The sequence below is a fragment of the Bufo gargarizans genome, chromosome 4 (genome assembly GCF_014858855.1).
Source record: "Bufo gargarizans isolate SCDJY-AF-19 chromosome 4, ASM1485885v1, whole genome shotgun sequence".
Classification (NCBI taxonomy): Eukaryota; Metazoa; Chordata; class Amphibia; order Anura; family Bufonidae; genus Bufo; species Bufo gargarizans.
This window is the reverse complement of record NC_058083.1, coordinates 327,021,476-327,044,748: the sequence shown is the minus strand read 5'-3', so window position 1 is coordinate 327,044,748 and position 23,273 is coordinate 327,021,476. Positions and strand designations below refer to the sequence as shown.

General features: G+C 42.2%; 1 protein-coding gene across 1 annotated transcript in view; it reads right to left on the bottom strand.

Moving 5' to 3' along the window:
* Positions 1–1,973: 1,973 nt before the first annotated feature.
* Positions 1,974–23,273, bottom strand: part of HECA (hdc homolog, cell cycle regulator) — a 59,381-nt gene continuing 38,081 nt past the window's right edge. The window contains exons 2-4 of the mRNA XM_044290208.1: positions 16,949–17,986; positions 11,414–11,568; positions 1,974–5,869 (exon numbers count right to left, since the gene is read on the bottom strand). Coding sequence (XP_044146143.1) covers positions 5,705–5,869; positions 11,414–11,568; positions 16,949–17,986 — 1,358 coding nt within the window. The 3' untranslated portion in view covers positions 1,974–5,704. The remainder of the gene's footprint in view (positions 5,870–11,413; positions 11,569–16,948; positions 17,987–23,273) is intronic.

Genomic DNA, 23,273 nt, shown 5'->3' with positions numbered 1-23,273 from the left:
ATTTATGGATGGCACTGTTTAGGGGAGGGGGATTTGTGGATGGCACTGTTTAGGGGAGGGGGATCTGTTGATGGCACTGTTTAGGGGAGGGGGATCTGTTGATGGCACTGTTTAGGGGAGGGGGATGTGTGGATGGCACTGTTTAGGGGAGGGGGATGTGTGGATGGCACTGTTTAGAGGAGGGGGATCTATGGATGGCACTGTTTAGGGGAGGGGGATCTATGGATGGCACTGTTTAGGGGAGGGGGATCTATGGATGGCACTGTTTAGGGGAGGGGGATCTATGGATGGCACTGTTTAGGGGAGGGGGATTTATGGATGGCACTGTTTAGGGGAGGGGGATTTGTGGATGGCACTGTTTAGGGGAGGGGGATCTGTTGATGGCACTGTTTAGGGGAGGGGGATCTGTTGATGGCACTGTTTAGGGGAGGGGGATCTGTTGATGGCACTGTTTAGGGGAGGGGGATCTGTGGATGCCACTGTATGGGGGCTCTTTTTTCGCGGCGCAATCTGATCTTTTCATCAATACCATTCAGGGGTGTGTATGACTTTTTGATCACCCGTTATTAAATTTTTTATGAAGAAATGAAGTGTCAAAAAATGGCGAATGTCATTTTTATGTTTATCGTATGGGGAATATTTTTTTATATTTTTATAGTACGGGTGTTTTCGCACATTGCGACACCCATGATTTTTATTTTTTTCATTTTTGCTAAATGGGGGGGTGATTTGAACTGTATATTTTTTTTTTCCCAACCAATAGCTTTGGAATATATAAGAAAATCACATATTTCCTATGGAGCCTATTACAGGCTATGGCTCCATAGGAAATACTATGCAGCAGCCTGGGTTTCATTCATAGAGACCATTACCATTAGTTTTCTGTGTCCAAGCTAAATTGAGGTTCCACAATCAAGCCATTTCCTAAAGTGTATGTGATAGAAGGAGGAGGAGGGCGTGTTTAAGTGTGGAGAGCAACCATTGGTTGAGGTGCAGAAGCTAGTACACGAGGAGCTCAAATGCATTGTGGGTAGTGAGGGCAGGCGGGATTAGCCTCAGGGTGAGGGCAGTGGCGGCCAACTTAACAGAATAGTGAAATTGCAGTTTTATACAGACTGGTTGGTAAGAGTTGAATCTTCTGAAATATGGGATAAGTCAGTCTAATAGTTAGTGATTCTGGAATATCATGGTAATAGTAACTACATACATTAAAATTAAAATTAGGGTTCAAATGTGACAGTTATCCTTTAAAGTAATCACATATCGGACAAATATAACTACCACTGTATTGCAAGAGTTCAGCTATGGTGTTCTATGGGTCTGACAAGAAGTTTGTGGACTCTTTCCAATGGCAACCAGAAGCACTGTGTATGCAGCTCCTAAACGTAACACAGGCTGTAACCAATTCAATGTCATTTATAAAGTCTCAAGACCTTGTACATGGAAAATATTTTTAATAAACTGTAAAACAGGGCTTGCAAGTGGAAATGCCTTTGAAGTGCTCCATAATACTAATTTGTGAGCAATAAAATTACACAGATTGTGGCATGTAAAATAGTCTATGGGCATGTTCACACTGCTTAAATTTCATGCCCATTTCTGTACATATCCTGTACTAAAATTTATGTAAAAACTCCATGTCTTATTATTTACAATGAAAATCTGCGCTGCCTTTCAAAATTTGAAATCCATATCAATGAGGGCCATGTCCCTTGTTGGTGCATCTTTCAGGCGTTAAATGGGGCTGATCTACAGTCCAATCCGTGGTACCACAGGCTACAAATCCACAGCAGAATTAACATTGGTGGAAAATGTCCATGGCAACTACACATTGGATTTTATCTGACGTGTATTCTGGCTGTAGAAACATACTCCGATTGTGATGATGGATAACTACCCAGAGTTTGTATATGAAGGATGACTTATGACAGGTTTCGAGAAATGTTTACAGCATACATGTACTATTAATCGTATTAGATTATAACAGAACTTTTATTATATTCACGAGATTGTCATGGCTTCATCTGTGCAATCTATTCAACCATTTTTATCTGCTTGTTCTTTTATTCAAACCCAAGATCTGTAAGGTAATGCTGTTAAATCAAACAAACACTTTTCAAATTTCTGTGGCACAATAAACAAGTAGAGCACCTTAATAAAAAAAATAAATCAGTGCTTTCCAGAATTACAATAATTAAAAAACTGATTGGTTTAAAACAAAGAAGTGTCAAGTCCTCCCACTGGTAAATTAGTGATCATACAAACAAATAGTAAAGCCTAGTTGGTTTCTGGGGGATTTACACAGACTAAACAGGTTAGGCTTTCTAAGGGAAATCTTAGGGAGCGTCCACATGTAATGGAGTTGCCGTGGAAAATCTGCAGGATATTATAGTACCAGTTTTGCACAAATCTCACCCACACATTGTATAAAAGGACACAGCCTAGTTTGGTACATTTAAGTTTTCTCATCTCCACATTTCGGAAGCCATATGAGGGATTAGTTGTATTCTTCAATGCCACCATTTTGGGGTTGTATTGAAAAAGCAACAAAATTCCACAATAGCGTTTAACATTCAGTTTTTACGGTATTCACTGCATGATAGAAATGACATGTTAACTTTATCCTTCGAGTCAAGTGAGTGCGAACATGGAGATACCAAATTTAGACGGTTTTTGTGAGGGTTTACTATTTTGTAAAATTCAAAATTCGTATTTGGATACCTATAACTTGCTTATTTTTCTGCCGAATGAGCTGTTCGAGGAATTTTGATAATATTTTTTAATAATTATTTTTTTTTTTTAAGAGGAGTTGCCCAAAATTCCGTTTTTTTTATTTTTGGATAAATGAGGGTTACCGTGCATGTAAAATAATGGGATAATTTAATAGACTGGATCTTTGCAGATGCAGTGAATCCAATTATGCATCCCTTTTAAAAAAAAATTATACATGTGAAACTGAAAAAGGTTGGACTTTTTTTTCTAATTTTTAAAGTCTCCTTCGCGGACTTGAACCCTCCATAGTTTTATCGCTTGTACCATACACTGCAATACTTCTGTATTACAGTGTATTGGTATTCTAATAAGCATTCTATTACATCGTGCCAGAGGCAGGGTGTAGGAGTGGATGGAACATGACAGGCCCCTGGTTTACAAGCCAACTACTTGGCACTCAGTGACTGTGTTCACAGGTGTTGATCGGAGGACACAGGGGGCTCCCTCCCCTCAGTGTCACTGCTCACATGCTGCTGTACTGCTAAGCGTGGCATCTGAGTGGTTAAACTGCTGGATTGGGGTTATCTCTGATCCCAGTAGTGTGAGCAGGGAGCCAGCTATATAATACAACTGGCACCTACAAATGAAGGTGCATGCCCAGATCCTAAAGTGGTTTAACCCACTGTATGTAAATTTATGGTCCAAGTTTGTTGCAGATTTAGACACCCCAACTGTTACATATTTTGCTATGGATCCGCATGCCCTAAATAAAAAACACTATACTCGCCTCCATTGCCATGCTGGTCTCTATACAACTGGCTTCCTGTAATGACACCCACTTCCATGTGACCATTGCAGTCAATCACAGGCTGCATTGTCAGTCACATGGGACCAGGCTGTACAGAGACCAGGAGAGGACCAGGAAACCAGGCAAAGAAGGCACCGAAGTGAAAGGGGAGATTGAAAGAATGCTTTTTTTTTCCTTTACTTTTGACGCTCAGCTTTTTTCCACAGGTGAAATCCATGAGCAAATCTGCACCAAAACCTGCACAATTTGATTTAGCTTTACCCAAACCACAATTTTCCTGCGGATTCTTGCAGAAAAGCTGCAAAAACTTTCAACAGCTATTTCGCTACATGTGGATGTACCCTAACACATAGGATAATTAAAGGGAATTTGTCGCATTGAAAGTTCAATAGGATCTGCAGGTTGCAACTCATAAAGCTTAAAAGAGCTGGGCAGACCGATACACAGTTTTTGGGAAAAGACTTGTTACTTGTCATTTACTGGTCATTCTGGGCGCACAAGTCCAGTAAGCGGTCTGTTCTCTATGTACACCAACACAGGAAAGGCTGTCAGTCGTTGAATAGTACCACCCACTGGACTCATACGCTCAGAGTTTTAGATGAATAAATGACAAGTCATAATAAACTGTTTCCAACAAAACCACATATAAATCTCCTCAGCTTCTCCTACTCTACAAGATGTTCCCCACAGCTCAAACTGCATTTTCAATGTCCAGCACACTCACTCTGGTGCTCCTACACATTGACGGTTAGGTCCTTGCCATACAGTATATTCATGAACTTCAGAAAAATGTGCATAATGCATGTGCATCGGTTCTAATTCAGTCTAATATGTCACATCCTAGGATGTGATGCCTCTGCACTTCAGGACCACATCCACAGTTTGCTAATGGAGTGGACTGGTATCATCTATTGGATAGGCAAGTGCAGAGCAGCAAATAGTCAAAGTGGGTTATCCATCCACTTAGCAGCAATGCACGCACCATTTTTTACATTGCTTCAAATGCATCTACAATAATAAAAAGGGACTAGAAAAAAACACTCCTAGGCAGTACTATTTGTTGGGTATTACTCCCTCTACCCCTTCTCATACTGTCATCATGTTAGCAAGAAGAAGGGAAGATGGAGGAGCAACTCCTGACTGCAGAATCAGGCCGCACTGTTTATTTGTAGTCTGTAACCAAGAGCTTAATACGCAAAGCTGTAGGACATCTTTATTCAAACCTATACACAAAGTTGCTTCACTTTTATACTGCAAATTCTTTAGGGCAATAATAAAGATGGTTGCAAAAGAGCCTCTAAACTCAATAAGGTCTTGTGTACATGAATGGATCTGCATCCGAATTGCAAAAACTTTCACTTCAATGGGGTCACAAAAGATGTAGACAGCACACCGTGTGCGGTCTACATCCGTATAGCTGTTCCGTGGCCCCGCAAAAAAACTGAACAAGTCCTATTCTTGTCCGTTTTATGGACAATGATAGGGCTGTTCTATAGATGGTAGGACGTTCCATTCAGCAAAATGCAGAACGCACATGGCCGGTATCTGTGTTTTGAGGAACCGCAAAAACAGTTACGGCTCTGTGCATGAGCCCTACGTGAAAATATATAGTCTACCATAACAGTAATTAGGATGTTGGTATTAAAACTAGTGACTTTTTGCATCCCTCTAATCATAAGGATTCATAAGGGTAGTTTTAATGTATAACATTTTAAAAAATATTTAAAAAAATAAAAAAAAGTTGCAAGAATTTTGTCCAACTAGAAAAAAATCCTACCGAAAAAAAGCAAATGGCTTCAAATATCAATTTTATTTTTTTAAAAATATCTAAATTTGCTTTGGTGGAAAGTTTTTTTTTTGTTTTCATTTAAGTGCCAAGTCGCTGGGGCAAAAAATTAAATAGAAATTACAGTGCTATCCCCAAATACTTAAACAAGAATACACGTTGCTGGCGTAGACTTACATTCACCCGTCACATTTTCATGTTACGTTTCCCACTTAAAAATGGGAACTTGTAAATACCAGTACTATGTACAGGATTTAGTAACAACTGAAAGGAAAAATGCTGCAATAGTTTTAGAATTAGAAAACAAAAAGTTATTTTCTCACAGAATATTTCCTATAAAAGATATGTAACAAAGTAGTAATACCTATAAAATGGCTATTAATAAAACAAAGCTTTCGTCAATAGGCCTCTAGTACTTTGAATGAGGAAAATGGCTTCACAAAGTGGTAGTCTAAATTCCCACAGTGAGGGCACTGTTGAACGTTGCTGTATTCCGAAAAATACTGCATTCCAATGCGTACATCGATGACGGGCTTCCCACAGTGCTTGCAGTTCAGACGGGCCTAAAATAACCAGAGAAAATTATGAACTAGCAAGCAGTTTTACAACACATATGCATTATGGATTCTTCCAGTGGTAGTAACAGTGTCAGCAACAGGCTGTGGAGTCGGTATGGCAAACCTCCGACTCTGACCTCAACCATCCAAAACTGACTCTATCCCCTGCTAGTTATCATTGTTTTTAATAAATAGGGCTCTTATGCTGATAGACCATAACATCAATTTAAAAAGCCTCTAGTCAGCATGATAAACCCTATTAAACCAGACTGCTTAGTGGAGTTGATCCTGCTGATTAAAACAATACCTTTCTTTTGTCTGTATGTTAAACAGGTGCAAAGATATCTGTGTTTTATACATATACATGTACACCAAGGCTCGGGGCTGAATCCGAGGAGCACTACTTTTGTCACATCCCTGTGCTCTGCACACTCCCTCCTCCTCTTGACTGACAGGGCTAGACATCAGCATGCTGAGGGCAGAGTTGTGTCCTAGCATGCACATATTTTATACAATACTTACTATAGACTTACCATGTTGAAAATAGAGGTTTTCTATACTTAGAAAGTTAATAGATATTACTGGTTTATTCACAGGCACAAAATATGATGATAAAGACACTAGTAATACGTATTAGCTTTCTAAGTATAGAAAACCACTCTTCTCAATATGATAAGGCTGTAGCCTGGAATTAAGTGGTTAGCCTTGCATTTAGATGTCCCAGGTTGAAATCCCAGGAGAGACTTCTAGATTTTTTTCTTCCAGTTATTTTTTTCTCCCTAATTTAACCCATAATAAAAGGCTATAGCCTTTCGATATTAAACAAATGAGGTTTTCTGTACTTTGATATCACTGATATTTTTATAATCCTATATTGTGCCTGTGAATAACCACCATTGATCCAGAGAATGAAGGGAAAGCATCATTTATTCAGCACTATGGCTCCTTCACAGACTTTCTTTGCACAAAGTACACTGGACACACGCTGTGTGTGGATACTACAGCCCAGCTCCTCAAGTAAAAGAGCCAGGCTGCAGTTCTCTACACAGCTGAGTGGCTGCGAGTACTGCTGTGCAGGGAAAGGGTTCTCAGAACAAGTGGTGGTTCCCAGAGGTCTGACCCCCATAATAATAGAGTACTGTTGGCCTGGTGTGTCAGGAATGATCTAATTTTGAATATTTTACACCTGCTATGAGAAGCTGTACTGTGAAGATCCAGGGGTTCACTTAGACAACACCCTTAGAGGAGGTAGGACACGTGGGACAGTGGGTTCACACCCACTAGTTCGTGACAAGTATAAGGATATTCATTTTAAAATCCTTGTTTATTATTAAATTAAAAGTCCACTTCTTGTATACCAATATAATGGTCATGTGCGCATGGCGGGTCTCGCAGCCATGGCGCTTTCATCAGTCTCCAAGGAGATAAGACGCCGGCAACGTCAACCTACCTCACTTTGGTGCGGGAGGGTGCTCTTCCTGGCGTCGGCCTCAGGGGAAGGGCGGAAGTAGCAGACAAGTGGCAGGCAAGGATTGGCCATGCGCCGATAATATGACCATAATGTTTGATGAGTCACATGTAGCAGTCCCTAGCACCTGATAGGCTAGCATCTCTTTAAAAATCTATCCCGGCATTTCCTTAAGCCTCTCCTTTTAAAGTAGCAGTGACGCGAAACGTGCGTTGAGGGGAAGTCGCCATTTTATATTCAGCCTAAGGTATGTTACAGATAGTAAGGTTAATTTGTAGTCTGTCGAGACTATATTAGATTACCATTGTAATTTGCATAGGAAGGCTGATCATTATTTAGGGGCTAGTTCAGAAGGTTATATTTAACAGCCTGGGACATGTCACGCCAGCCTTTATACACCTGGAATTAAACGTTTAATAAAGAGGCAGTCGACTACACTAACTTTAACTACAGGGTGGGCCATTTATATGGATACACCTTAATAAAATGGGAATGGTTGGCGATATTAACTTCCTGTTTGTGGCATATTAGTATATGTGAGAGGGGAAACTTTTCAAGATGGGTGGTGACCATGGCGGCCATTTTGAAGTCGGCCATTTCGAATCCAACTTTAGTTTTTTCAATAGGAAGAGGGTAATGTGACACATCAAACTTATTGGGAATTTCACAAGAAAAACAATGGTGTGCTTGGTTTTAAAGGGATTCTGTCACATCTCATAACACAAATTCAGATTTTAAACCAGTCATGCTCCACAGATTACCTTGAATCGGCTTTGCTGTTCTATACTGTAATCCATCCAGTAGTTTTGCTGAAAAACTACTTTTATAATTATGCTAATTAATCCTGAAGGTGCCCAGAGTGGCGTTATGTTCCACTTTGTGTGCCCAGTAACGCCCCCCTGCAGTGCCCAAAACGCCTTCCTCCTGAATCCCTAACCGCCCACAGCGTCTCATCCCTCTCCTCCCCCTCCCTGACGGCCGAGCGAAGTCTCGCGCAGACGCAGTACCCACTGAGGGCTGCGCCAGTGCTATTTGCTGGAGACTGAGGGCAGGAGCTTCATCGTCGTCACTGGGCATGCGCTGAGCCCAGTGAAGTCCGATGCTCGCTCTTCCCTCAGTCTCCAGCAAATCGCACTGGCGCAGCCCTCAGTGGGTACTGCGTCTGCGTGAGACTTCGCTCGGCCGTCAGGGAGGGGGAGGAAAGGGATGAGACGCTGTGGGCGGCTAGGGATTCAGGAGGAAGGCTAATGAAAAAACATCAGTGGCTGTCCTAGCTTCATTCAGCAAGAGCCCACAGCGTAGCACTCGCCTCATGTCACTGGAGAGTGGAATTAGTCGAACATCCCTTAGGCGGATACTAGCTACTCACAAATGGCACCCTTACAAACTCCAGCTAGTGCAGCATCTCAACGAGGATGACCCAGATCGGCGCACTGAATTTGCAGAATGGACAAAACAAAAATTGGAACAGGACCCTCAGTTTACGTAGAAGATTTTGTTCAGTGATGAGGCAAACTTTTATGTGATTGGTGAAGTTAACAAACAAAACCACCGCTATTGGTCTGACACTAACCCACTTTGGATAGATCCCTCCAAGACTGTTGGAACCAAAAAATTGATGGTATGGTGTGGTATATGGGGTACAAAGATAGTGGGGCCATTCTTCATCAATGGAAACCTCAAGGCCACTGGATATGCAAAATTGCTACATGATGATGTGTTTCCCTCTTTATGCACTGAAGCTGGCACGTTCCCTGAGTTTTTCCAGCAAGATGGTGCACCACCACATTATGGGTGTCAGGTCTGAGCATTCCTAGATGAACAGTTTCCTGGAAAGTGGATTGGTCGTCGTGGGCCAGTTGAATGGCCCCCAAGTTCTCCCGATCTGACCCCCTTAGACTTTTATCTTTGGGGTCATCTGAAGGCAATTGTCTATGCTGTGAAGATACGAGATGTGCAGCACCTGAAACTACGGATACTGGAAGCCTGTGCTAGCATTTCTCCTGCGGTGTTGCTATCAGTGTGTGAAGAGTGGGAGAAGAGGGTTGCATTGACAATCCAACACAATGGGTAGCACATTGAACACATTTTATAAGTGGTCAGAAACTTGTAAATAACTAATGAAAGAATAAAGTTACGTTAAAACCAAGCACACCATTGTTTTTCTTGTGAAATTCCCAATACGTTTGATGTGAAAAAACAAAAGTTGGATTCAAAATGTCTGACTTCAAAATGGCCGCCATGGTCACCACCCATCTTGAAAAGTTTCCCCCCTCACATATACTAATGTGCCACAAACAGGAAGTTAATATCACCAACCATTCCCATTTTATTAAAGGTGTATCCATATAAATGGCTCACCCTGTAGTTAGACTTAGTACCGAAATTACTAAACATGTATACTACACTGCCTGTCCCCCCCCCTCCCCCCCAAAAAAAAGTCACCACAAAAAAAAAAAAGGCACATTCTAATATTTCGTTGGACCACCTTTAGCTTCGATTACGGCACACATTCGCTGTGGCATTTTTTCGATAAGCTTCTGCAATGTCACATTTATTACCATCCAGTGTTGCATTAATTTTTCACCAAGATCTTGCATTGATGATGGTAGAGTCTGACTGCTGCGCAAAGCCTTCTCCAGCACATTCCAAAGATTCTCAATGGGGTTAAGGTCTGGACTCTGTGGTGGCCAATCCATGTGTGAAAATGATGTCTCATGCTCCCCGAACCACTCTTTCACAATTTGAGCCCGATGAATCCTGGCATTGTCATCTTGGAATATGCCCCTGCCATCAGGGAAGAACAAATCCATTGATGGAATAACCTGGTCATTCAGTATGTTCAGGTAGTCAGCTGACCTCATTCTTGGAGCACATACTGTTGCTGAACCTAGACCTGACCAACTGCACCAACCCCAGATCATAGCACTGCCACCACAGGCTTGTACAGTAGGCACTAGACATGATGGGTGCATCACTTCATCTGCCTCTCTTCTTACCCTGATGCGCCCATCACTCTGGAACAGGGAAAATCTAGACTCATCAGACCACATGACCTTCTTCCATTGCTCCAGAGTCCAATCTTTATGCTCCCTAGCAAATTAAAGCCTTTTTTCTGGTTTGCCTCCCTGATTAGTGGTTTTCTTACGGCTACACAGCTGTTCAGTCCCAATCCCTTGAGTTCCCTTCACATTGTGCATGTGGAAATGCTCTTACTTTCACTATTAAACATAGCTCTGAGTTCTACTGTTGTTTTTCTTCGATTTGATTTCACCAAACGTTTAGGGGTGATTGCCGATCACGATCATTCAGGATTTTTTTCCCGACACATTTCTTCCCCCAATACGATGGGTCCCCACTATCCTTCCAGTTAATAATGCGTTGGACAGTTCTTAACCCAATTTTAGTAGTTTCTGCAATCTCCTTAGAGGTTTTCTCTGCTTGATGCATGCCAATGATGTGACTAACATCTTTTCCACGACCACGAGAAGTCTCTTTCAACATGGTTGAAATTAGAAGCAGCTCATTGCACCAGTTGGGGTTAAATAACTTATTGCCAGCTGAAAGGTAATCGCCCATGCAGTAATTATCCAATAGGAGGCTCATAAATATTTGCTTAGTTAAATCCAGGTGACAATTTTTTTTTTTGGACAGGCAGTGTATAGTAGACTTTTGTTTGTGTTAGGAATATGTATTATGGCGCTATATATTTGAATCCCTACCAAAATCATGAAATGATAATTATTTTTAATCATGTTTAATAAAAAGTGAATTTTAAAGGAACATAGTAGGACTCATTTGTTGGTATATTAATTTGAGTATTCCTGTTAGGTTAAGCAGTGGTTACTTTGTGGGTTTAATATAGTAATAATTGTGGGCCAATGTTGCAATCCCCTATATATTGAGGCACTTCTACAGAATATGGGTTCTGCCGCTGTTACATATTGGATCAAAGAAACTTCTACAACAAATCAGTTGTGTGTGTACATACCCTTACATGTCTCTTTTACATGTGGCACTTTTGCAATTAAATATCATCTAAACCAGAACATACAAAAAAATATAATTAGCATTTTACAAACCTGGCAACATGGAGAAGCTGCCAATATATCATAAGTATACATTGTTCCCAGTTGATGCCAGCTTCCATCCCATCGAGACTTGCATTTGATGCAGATGATTTTATGAACACCTTCTAAGCAGTCCACACAGACAGCATACAAGTGCATAAGTCGTCCTGTCATGGAAAACACAGCTATGGTTAGAAGACAGAGCAAAATCCGATCTCAGAACTAGAAAATGCATATAGAGCAGGGAAGCTAAACCTGCGGCCTTCTAGCTGTTGCAAAACTACAGATCCCAGCATGCCCTAGTAGCTGTAGGCTGTCCATGCATGCTGGGAGTTGTAGAGCATAGAAATCTGTTTTGTGTCTCCACCTTGTGGACACCTTGTGTACTGCAAGACAATACTATTCCTACCTATATGAATACTGTCTGTATAAGGCCTTATTCACATGTCGGTGATTTCCATCAGCGATTGTGAGCCAAAACCAGAATTGGAGCTTCACAGACATAAGGTTATAAGGGAAAGATCTGCTCCTGTTTTTTTGACTTGGACCTGGTTTTGGCTCAAAATCAGCAGTTAGGCTACCTGCACACATTACAGATTTTGCTAATTTTTTCATGCGAATTCTTGTGCAGAAAAAAAGTGAATGAGATTAAACAAATATTATCTCCACTTTGCTTTGTTTGCTCCGTGCGGAAATTGACCTGATGTTTGGACTCTGAAATCCACAGCGTGTCAATTCTTTGTGCCACTTTTTGTGCGGATTTCACACTTTTCAATGCAAGGTTGAGATCTGCGGCAAAACTGTGTTAAAGCCGCACAAAAACCCACAAGTAACACACCCAGATTCTGGTGCAGAAATCCACACATATTTTCGGTTTTAAAACCTGAACTTGAGATTTGAAATCTGCGGCATGTCAATTTGTGCTGTGGATTCTGCCACGGATTTCATCCTTCGCCATGCAGAAGGTAAAACCAGAGGCAAATCAGCAGCAAAATGCACACTGTTTGGTGAGGTTTTGCCACTGTGGATTTTGGTGTGATCGCTTCTCCCCACAAAGAATTATTCTTTCTGTATCGCAGATCGCTGTTTACACAGCACCATCTTCTGCCTGGAAATGATGATTTTGGTGTCCACGTCAATAATGGTTTCACCCGTTTGCTCATTCATCAGATCAGTGGCACCTTTAGGGTCCATTCACACGTCCGTTTTTTCTTTCCTGATCCGTTCCGTTTTTTGCGGAACAGATCAGGACCAGTTCTGGACCCATTCATTTTCAATGGGTCCTGGAAAAAAATCGGACAACACAATGTGTGCTGTCCGTTTCCGTTGTTCTGTTCCGCATGTCCGATTAAATATAAAACTTGTCCTATTCTTTTCTGCAAAAATCGGATCCTGGTACAATACAAAGTCAATGGTTCCGCAAAAAACGGATGACATTCGTATGTCATTACGTATGTCATCTGTTTTATGCGTAATCTGTTCCTGGAAATTAAATCCTGCCCACAGAAATCACTTATTCACTTTTTTTCTCAATTTTTTTTTCAAAGAAATCCAAACAACTTTATTTGCTTTGTGAAATTTATACATGTTTCCGTTTTTTTTTTGCGGATCCGCAAAAAACGGATGACATACAAAACATTTTCAGGAACAACGGATCCGCAAAAAACTGACCGAAATTCGGGATATAGAAAAATACTGACGTGTGAATGTAGCCTTACACGGGACGATTATCTGGAATGAGCGTTCATTCCAGATAAATGTCCATTGTAAAGGAGTTTTGGAGGGGCTGTGCAAGAATTGAAGGAAAGGGGGTGTTTTGGCAAAGCCCCACAGAAGGCCAGACCTGTAAAAGGAAGGTTACTTAGCTGGTTCCGGCACTGGTTCCCCACCCCTTCTCCTACGGACCTGAAATGCTCTGCTGGGTTCCCTTGCTGAAAATATCCGGTTGACAGTGCCACAGCCAATTACTTGCATTATGGCAAATGATCAAATGATGCAAGAGGATCCGGTCACCACCGCAACCTGTGATTGGCTGCAGCCATGTCAAAATGGATGTTTTCAGTGAGGGAGCCCAGCAGAGCATTGAAGGCCTAGAGGAAAAGGAGAAGGTGCCAGTTCCGGAAAGCAAGTAAGTAATCTTCCCTTTACAGGTATGGCCAAGTGGGTGGTGGGATTTGCCAAGCCCTTTAACTCGTATTCATTAAGGTTGTTTATTGGCAGGATAAAAATAATTACCAATGCCCCACTGCTGCCGTTTAAAATCTTACCAGGTCCTTGCTGGTCCCCTCTACCTGGTTCCGTGCCCCACTGCTGCCGTTTAAAATCTTACCAGGTCCTTGCTGGTCCCCTCTACCTGGTTCCGGCTGGGCTCCCTGGAAATGCTTACTCATCCACTCACTGGCTGACCAGGCATCTCCTACTATATTCTATGCGTTGAGCTAGGACCAGGAAGCGGAGGCCAGCAAGGACCCAGTCACTCACTGATCTCAGCAGTCTCCTGCCATATACCACCGACAGAAAAGAAAAAAGAGGGGGTTAATCACCTGACTCTCTGAGAGAGGATCAGGATACTTAACTCGCAGGGCGCCAATAGGTATGGATACAACAAAAAAGGATTTTATATTTTTAAAAACTATAAGATAAAAATTAATATGAATAAATGTATATGAGGTTGCAATTTACGGCGACCACCAAAATCTATGCAATTTAAAAGAAGGCTGCCAATGGGATAAAGCTAGCTAGGAGAGTGTACCTAGGCAAGAATATGCAGTTTGAGGAAAAAGATTTTTATCCCATAGGGAGGCGCCACTCTTAAAATAGTTGTCTGCAAAGTTGCTTAAAGAATTAGTAAAAATATACTAGAATATTTTTGTATAAAAATAATTTTCATAAAATATTACAAGAGTCACTATCTTTGGCAAACTGGAAATAGATTATTCAGTGGATTTTTTGCCAGTAGTATATAAACCAAATCTATAAAGTAAAACTTGGTTCATACTCACTTCACCCAGGAGGAGAGATGGGGGATAAACTCAATACACCCCCAAACCCTTCCTCCTGCGCCTGGCTCGCTTCTAGAATGTCAGGAAATAAACGGCAGTCCTTCAACTGGAACTTCTTGTCAATTCCTTTTATTGAACAGTCAGGATGGGGTGAGGAGGAGGCCCAACGCGTTTCGGGGATATACAAGTCCTCCTGATGAAGGGGACTTATATATCCCCGAAACGCGTTGGGCTTCCTCCTCACCCCATCCTGACTATTCAATAAAAGGAATTGACAAGAAGTTCCAAAGCAACTTTGCAGACAACTATTTTAAGAGTGGCGCCTCCCTATGGGATAAAAATCTTTTTCCTCAAACTGCATATACCACCAACGCCAGTGATTGCTGGAGAGGCTATACGGCATGTCATTGCTGCAGCCAGGAACATGATGTCGGGGCATCAGACCTGGAGGGGATTTTAGCTGGTGACTATAATTTCTTTTAACCAGATTTATTAACTCGGACAACCCCTTTAACTCCCTGGTAGGTTATATCCCTCTACTAGTTCCATTTAACTAATTCTGAAAATGTGCCCGGAGTTTCACTTTAAGTATTGCCCCAGCAGGTGTAGAGTTCTATTTTATGTGCACGGCTAACATTATACACGTAGAATGTAATGCTTTTTGTTGGTCTCTTTGAACACGCCATTTTCACCTGGGATTCTGCAGCTTACTGATCTATGCCTACAAAAGGCCTAAGAAGATTTAGAAGCTTAGTCTGATTCACTTGCCCTATAATCAGCTGTACAGTAATTTCATGGTTACTTACCACTGAAGCTGGGTAACCGCTGTCCCTTACAAAGACCATTTGCTCTTTATGCAGCCATGTGACAGAAACCATTATGCCATCTGACGTGCTGCTCAGAGACTAAACTGTCCAATCTGCAGCATGGCAAATCAAATCTCTGCAAGCCATCTAGATTAAACTGACATAAAATCAACACAAACCTGCGGACAGTAAAAACCCTATGACATAGCCAGCATCACAGCTTTAACAGGTAAAGCAACTTGCATTTTAGTCCCTCTTCAGGATGTAGCTAATCTTGAGAACTCCATCTCCTTTCAGTCCAGTGGTAATAATTTATTTTTGAGCTCATGTTGAATTTTTTAGGCATAATTGTGGGACACAGTCACCTTTAATTTACATTGTAGTTAAAAGATTATTTTAATTTTTCTATTAACCGAACTTAAAGGAGTTGTCTCACCTCAGCAAATGGCATTTATCATGTAGAGAAAGTTAATTTAAGGCACTTACTAATGTATTGTGATTGTCCATATTGCTTCCTTTGCTGGCTGGATTCATTTTCCATGTTAACGGCCACCCTGCAATCCATCAGTGGTGGGCGCGCTTGCACATTATAGGAAAAAGCGCCAGCACCGTGGAAGCTCACATAGGCTGGTACTTTTTCCTAGAATGTGCAAGCCCGACCACTGCTAATGGATTGCATGGTGGCAGTTAACATGGAAACGAGCAGTGTATAATGTAATGGAAAAATGAATCCAGCCAGCAAAGGAAGCAATATAGACAATCACAATACATTAGTAAGTGCCTTGTATTAACTTTCTCTACATGAGAAATGCAACTTTCTAAAGTGGCACAACCCCTTTAAACTGATTTGACCACAGTGTTTAAAAAAGGTTGGGTCATCAACATCAGATTGGTCTGACTCCTAGCATCTATGCCAATCAGCTGAAGAGGCCACGGCGCTTCGGTGAATGCCACTGTCTCCTCACAGACTTCCATTTGATAGCAGCTGTGGTCGGTATTGCAGCTCGGCACCATTCACTTGAATAGAACGGAGCTGTACTGAGGGCATAAGATCGATGAAAATGACATCATTGGCCTAGCTGATTGGTGGCGGTGTAAGAAGTCGGACCCCCACCTATCTGATATTGGATGACCAATTCTAAGGACAGATCATCAATATTAAACACCCTAAACAACCCCTTTGAGAGGGGTAAATGGCAGATATCAGAGGTTTTGCAGCTGCTCTATTTGTACAGTGCAGTTTAAATTGTCCACACGGGGTTTATCCAAAATAAGTACATTGCAACATTTAGGGCATTTCTGCAGACCTCCCAAGGACCTGTCACCTCTCCTAACATGTCTGCTTTAGTAACTACTTGCATTCCCCGTGCAATGACACTTCTGGAGCATCTTTTCTTGGAACTGTATGTTGTGCCATTTCTCTACTATTCCTACTATAAATTTCTGAGTAAATTGTCAACTGGGCATTATCATTCCCCTTGTCAGAAGGGCATGTGTCTACACAGTGAGAGAAGGCTACGCTAAAAAATATATGGCTGCTGGGCTCCGTAACCGAATAAAGAAGGATTGAGGACTGCATATGAAGTTACATGGGGAAATCCATTAGATGACATTTCATCCAGAAGTGAGGAATCCACCTCGTCACCTTACACAACCATAATATTTTATATTACAACCGTATAATGTATTTAAAAGGTGGGACCAGCAATCATAAACACATCATTGTACAAACATTTTACCTTGAAGATGGCAAGGTACGTCGTAGTCAATCTCATCGTGCCTTGAGGGGCTGAGAAATAATGTTCCATCCACAAGTGGGAACTGCTCAAATACAGGGAGGACCCGATGGCATAAAGCACAGTTGACTACGTTTCTGTGACTGGCACTGAGGGCCGATAGGATGAATTTTCGTAGGTCCTCCCCTTGCCCAACCTGCGCATCATCTTCCATGCGTACATGAAAAGTATTCAGTTTATGGCGTGGTATATGAGCTAATAATTCTGAAAGGTCAAGTCTCCGGAGAAACTGTACTGGGGCATCTAGACGCCCGGCCCTATGAGCCTGCAATCCAGAAATACTGTAGTCAAAGTGAGTATTCCTGAGCATTCCGCCAGTGGCAAGATTCTTCTTGTGAGGTTCCAAATGAATGGCGTTCTTTAAAAATTCACCTAAGTATCTAGAACTGCGGGGGACATTAAAGTGAGAAGGGGAGAGGATAGGATAGCCAGCTGGAGGGGACTGACCCGGAGAAACACATGGAGAACGGAGCCCATGTGAACCGCCACTGCCCTTTTCTTGGGAGTTCTGTCTGTCCACAGAATGTCTACGTGGAGGGTCAAAGTTCATCCCTTTTTGAGGTTTTGATGACCCACGACATTTCTTTACATCATCTGAAGACTCAGACATAGATCTACCTGTGGTCTTATCAGGAACAGATTTTTTCTTCTTTTCATCCTGCATTCGTTTTACCTGATACCAGTCCGTATCTTTCTTCAAGTGGCCCTGGCCACAGCGACAGGAGCAAAACCGAAAAGCCAGGTCATATCCCTTCTTAGTCCACATGTTCTGGCGACACTGTTTCTCATTCCAGCTGCGTGCTCGGCCAATGCAATTGAACTGGACCAGAATGCTGCTCTCCCATTCATAAAAGCACTGCAGATGCATCCATGTGCTGAAAGGGCAGTGCTCATTATTACAGATGACCTTCTGGTAGTCGTCCTTTTCTAGGTCAACGGGTCTACCTAGACTGCAAATAAGTGGAGTAGCACAAACAGCTTCTGTGAAAGGAGAAAAAAGGAAGCGTTAAGAGACTGCATTATAATATACAAAGAAATTACTATACTAATGCACAGAAAACATGAAACAGATGGCAGCACACACCTCAATGGATCAGAACGTCTTGCAAGTGTCCACTAAAATATCAATATTAAAAGCCTGGAAAATCCCTTTATGTTAGGCCCCATGCACACGACAGTATTTTTTTGCGGTCCGTTGTTCCGTGATCCGTGTCAGTTTTTTTTTCCCCGTGTGCCTTCCTTTATTTTTGGAGGATCTCCAAACATGAAGGAAAGTAAAAAAAAAAAAAAAGTTTAGTTTGCCATGCAAATGATAGGAAAAAACAGACGCGCATGACAATCTTGTGTGCATCCGTGTTTTTTCACGGACCCATTGACTTGAATGGGTCCGCAAACAGTTGTCCTGTGAAAAAAATAGGACAGGCCATATTTTTTTCACGGACTGGAAACACGGATCACAGACGCGGATGACAAACGGTGCATTAGCAGAGTTTTCCACTGACCCATTGAAAGTCAATAGGTCCGCAGAAAATCACGGAAAACGGAACAACGAACACGGGACACAACAACGGTCGTGTGCATGAGGCCTTACACAGAATTGGGAATAACTATTAGATTGGTGGAGGTCCTACCGCTGGGACCCCCACCAATCACAAGAATGGGGGAATCGTACCCCCTGCAATGAATGGAGTGTCTGGTCGGGCATGCATGTTGCTGCGCCATTCATTTCTATGGGAATTCTGTAGATAGCCACGTACAGCGCTCTGCTATCTCCGGAACTCCCATAGAAATGATTGGAGCAACCATGCGTATGTATGACAGGACCCTGATCGGTGAGTGTCCCAGTGGTAGGGCCCCACTGATCTAATAGTTATCCCCTAGCTGCAACTGAGCCCCGTCTCCTAGTCATCTGTATGTGCTCTATTTGTGTTGCTGGAGTTCAGAAAAGAGGAGGACTCTACTAATCAACTACAACTACTGCAAAGTTAAGGCTAAGTTTACACGTTCTGGATTTCTTACAGATTGCAATGCCAATTCCGCACCACAAATCCACAGCAAAATACAGTACAATATGTGTCTATGGGATTTTTCAATCTCCATCAGCATACTGCAGATTTTTTACCTGCCGATTTGCTCATGTAGATTGGACTTTCAAATCTGCAGCATGCCTCTTATCTTGCAGATTGTTTGCACTATGACCAATACAATTTTTAAATCTGAAACTGAGACGTGTGCTGCAAATTTACTTGCGGATATGATCCACTAGATATGCACAACCTGTGAACGTACTCTTACAGTGGAGACAAGTTATAACTTTAAATGGGGTGTTCAGTATTTTTTTTTTTAAATATGTAATTCTGTGCATGTTATCAGTCCCCCTTCCCCATCAATTATATAGCATATTTACTCTCAGACCATCCGATATGGGAGGGGGGGTCATTTTCCAGAAAAGGAGTGAGAAGATGAGCACTTGCTCATTTAATTATCCCTCTGCGCCTAATTAGGCCATTTACTCAGTGACCCAGATGTTTACCAGCGTCTAGAGATCACCGAATAAGTCATACTAAACACAGGAACATCAATAAAGTTTACATTTTACACTTTCCCTATCCTGTCCATACCCAATCTTTAGAGTAAAATACGGCATACAGACTGTTTCTCAAGTGATGCCCATTACATGCTGCAGGGATTGTGATGCTTATCAGTAAAAATAACCTCTGACAGTTCATCAGAACCAGTCATGGTGCTTGAAGGGTGCTGCCACACTTTTTTATGCAGTTTTTGAATCCTAAACCCAGGACTTGATTGGAAAAAGTGACATATCTGCCTTCAACAACTTCTCTTCTTTTATGATCCACACCCGATTCTGGCGTAAAAAAAAAAAACGAAATCCTAACTAATTTTCTGATGGTGTTGTGCCCATAATACATAAAGCCCCCATATTTTGCCCGTCTAAAAGAAACCTTAAAGAGGACCTTTCACGTTTTTTTGTTTTATTCAAGATAAATACCTTTACTTGCGGGGGCTGCAGTAAACGAATATTTGAGAAATCGAGTATTCTATTTTTACAATTAATCGAGTACGGACTCTTTTCCTTTATAAAAACTCATCAGTCTCAAACACCCTTCGTTCCCCACTGTGCGATCAGCCCAACTGCTCCACTCCCCCAGTGCCTTCAGCTCTCCCCCACCCTAGTGCATCAGTTCCACCATCAGCCCCTCCATGTCAATCCATTGCCATGTCTCCCACTCCCCCAGTGCCATCAGATCAGCCCCTCCATGCCATGTCCCCCACTGCCATCTGCCCCTCCATGCCATGTTGCCATCCATTGTGTCCCCCTCCCCCAGTGCCTCCATACCATCCACCATGTACATGCCATCCATTGACAGCCCAACTGCCATTTTCCCACTCCCCCAGTGCATTCAGATCAGCCCCTCCATGCCATGTCCCCCACTCCCCCAGTGCCATCTGCCCCTCCATGCCATGTTGCCATCCACCATGTCCCCCACTCCCCCAGTGCCATCAGATCAGCCACTCCATGCAATGTGTCCCACCCAGTGCCATCAGCCCTTCTATGCCATGCAAGTCCCGTGCCGTCCCCCACTCCCCCAACGCCCTGAGCTCCTCCATGCCATTGCCATGATCATCCATGTCCCCCAGCGCCATCAGCCACCGCAAATCATAGGTGCCCCCTTCAAATCCCCCCCCCCACCCCACCCCACTACTTTATACTTACCTTTCTTGGCACCGGCAGTGCGAGGACATGGAGTGCGCAGGAGACTGACCGCGTCTTCTTCCCAGAATGCAGAATGGGTGGGACCTGACGTCACACACAGAGTCAGCCAGCGCGCTGATGATGTGTGCACACAAGGCCCTGGCCAGTGTATCGCAGTGCCGAGTTGGGAGGCCACGGAGCTGTGAGCGAGAGGCTTCACTTCACTCACGCTCCGTGGTCATGTGATTTAAATGAATCCTCAATGCAGGGAAACTCCCCCAGTGCTGCAACCCTGCCATTTTTTAAAATATTGCTTCTACACTCCGCTGTGCCCCTCTGTAGTTTTCCCGCTCAGTATGTTAACACTGAGTATCGGAACAGGGAGGAGGAGATGCCAGGGTTTCTCAATGGGCGTCTACTGGGAAGGCGAGTTTTTTTTTTTTTTTTTTATTGCATGGCCTCTGTGGTTTAAGAGCACAAGCTCTTGTTATTGTGTGCACTTGGGGTATATATTTGCAGCTTTGCACACCTCAATACATTATTTTTACCTTGTTGTTATGTGCATATTTTTTTTTATATTTCTTGTTTGTTACAAAGTAACATGACAGCGGATATGGTTGCCAACAATCTGTCAACACATCTGTAATCATCGGTTTCGCTGCTTTCAGAAAATATATAGATTTTGGGGGAGCACTTACTTTTCAAGGACTGTAATCCCTGCATTTTTCAGGTTGTTACTTTTAAGTTTCCAGATTAAAACCACATTTTTGGTCTTTCCAAATCTGGTGATTTTACGAAGATGCATGTAACTTTTGGCCTAAGTTGTACATATGAATTCTGCACATGTTGAAATTTTGGGGGTCATTTACTAAGATAAATTAGGCAGATTTTAGAGGCAGATGGCAGCACAACGGTTAGTTGCGCCGGTATCTGCTACTAAGCCCCGCTCACGCCAGATCTAAAATTGTGGGCGTGGTGGGGGCGGGGAAGGGGACAGGCCAGCAGGCACACCTCGTTCATCATTTTCTATGCCTTCTTTAGGTGTGGAAAATGGTCTAAATGTAAGCCAGCTCGGATCCACCGCTAGCACAGGGCCTTTATTAAGAGCGTTGTCTAAAACGCTGGTCACACTTTTACCCACTAATAATCAAATTTTATGCAATAATTACACTTTGATGCAAAACTGCATGACAGTATCTCTGTGTATAAAGTGCTCAGTGGCATTTTGACCATGTGTCAGGTGTTTAGGTTCAAAAAATATATGGGAATAGAGGGTTAGTAGGATGTTTTTTATTTCATAATTTTGGTTTTATTTGTACATGTCAAAACTGTGAAAAATTGTCCTGGCTTCCACGGTACATAAATGTCCAAATACCCCTGGCAGCAAAAGGGTTACTGTAAGTCATTTAAAAATTTTCTACTAAAACTTCCATTCTACAAAATATGAGCTTGTTCCAAATTAAACATATAGCTTGGTACATATAGAAGCCCAAAGTCTGCCATTTTAACCCCTTAAGTACCGGGCCCATTTTTTGTTTTGCATTGTAATTTTTTCCTCCCCACACTCCAATAGCCATAACTTTTTTTTAAAAAATTCCGTTCATATTGCCATATGAAGGCTAATTTCTCGAGAATTAAGTTGCATTTTTTTTTTTAAGGGCAACATTTAATTTATCATGTTTGTTATTTGAAAATGGGGAAAAAATTCCTTGTGGGGTTAAAATGAACCACAACCACAATTCCGCCGATGTTTTGACATCATGGTGTTCACCGTCCGCTAAAAAGGACATGACGTACGGCACCCTATCTAAACCCTTTTCCATCACCAATGGCACCAGACAAGGTTGCCCCTTGTCACCTACCCTGTTCATAATGGTGATGGAGACACTGCTCCAAGCATTTCGGGACAACTCGAATATCCACGGTCTGACACTCCATAAAAGCGTACACAAATGTGCAGCTTTCGCGGATGACTTAATGTTGCTAATAATGAACCCCAAACAAGCATTCCCCCATATCTTGGAACTCTTCTCCGCTTTTGGCACGTTATCTAATTTTAAAATTAATTACTCGAAATCAGTGGCGATGGGCGTAGCTTTGCCTTCACAGACAGCACACTATCTTAAGACTTAATTTCCCTTTAAATGGAACGACGACTCCCTCAATTACCTAGGTATAGAGCTTGCACAAGATCCCTCTAATCTATTCAAGTTGAATTATTTGCCTCTACTGAAAAAGATACAAAATCAACTCCTGTCACTAACACTACCTTGGGTTTCCTGGATTGGTCGCAAGAACCTCCTCCTAACTTATATAGTTCCTAAATTAATGTACCTCCTTCAAATGGTTCCTATTCACATCCCTAACTCGTATTTTAAGAGAGTCAGACAGGTATTTGCTTCATTCCTGTGGAAGGATAAAAAACCTAGGATAGCATACGACAAACTAATTAGAACACGTATAAATGGTGGTATGCGCTTACCGGACATGCATTATTATTACAAAGCGATTCAGTTGAAACAATGGCTACAAGTATGTGTCCCCAAATACCGA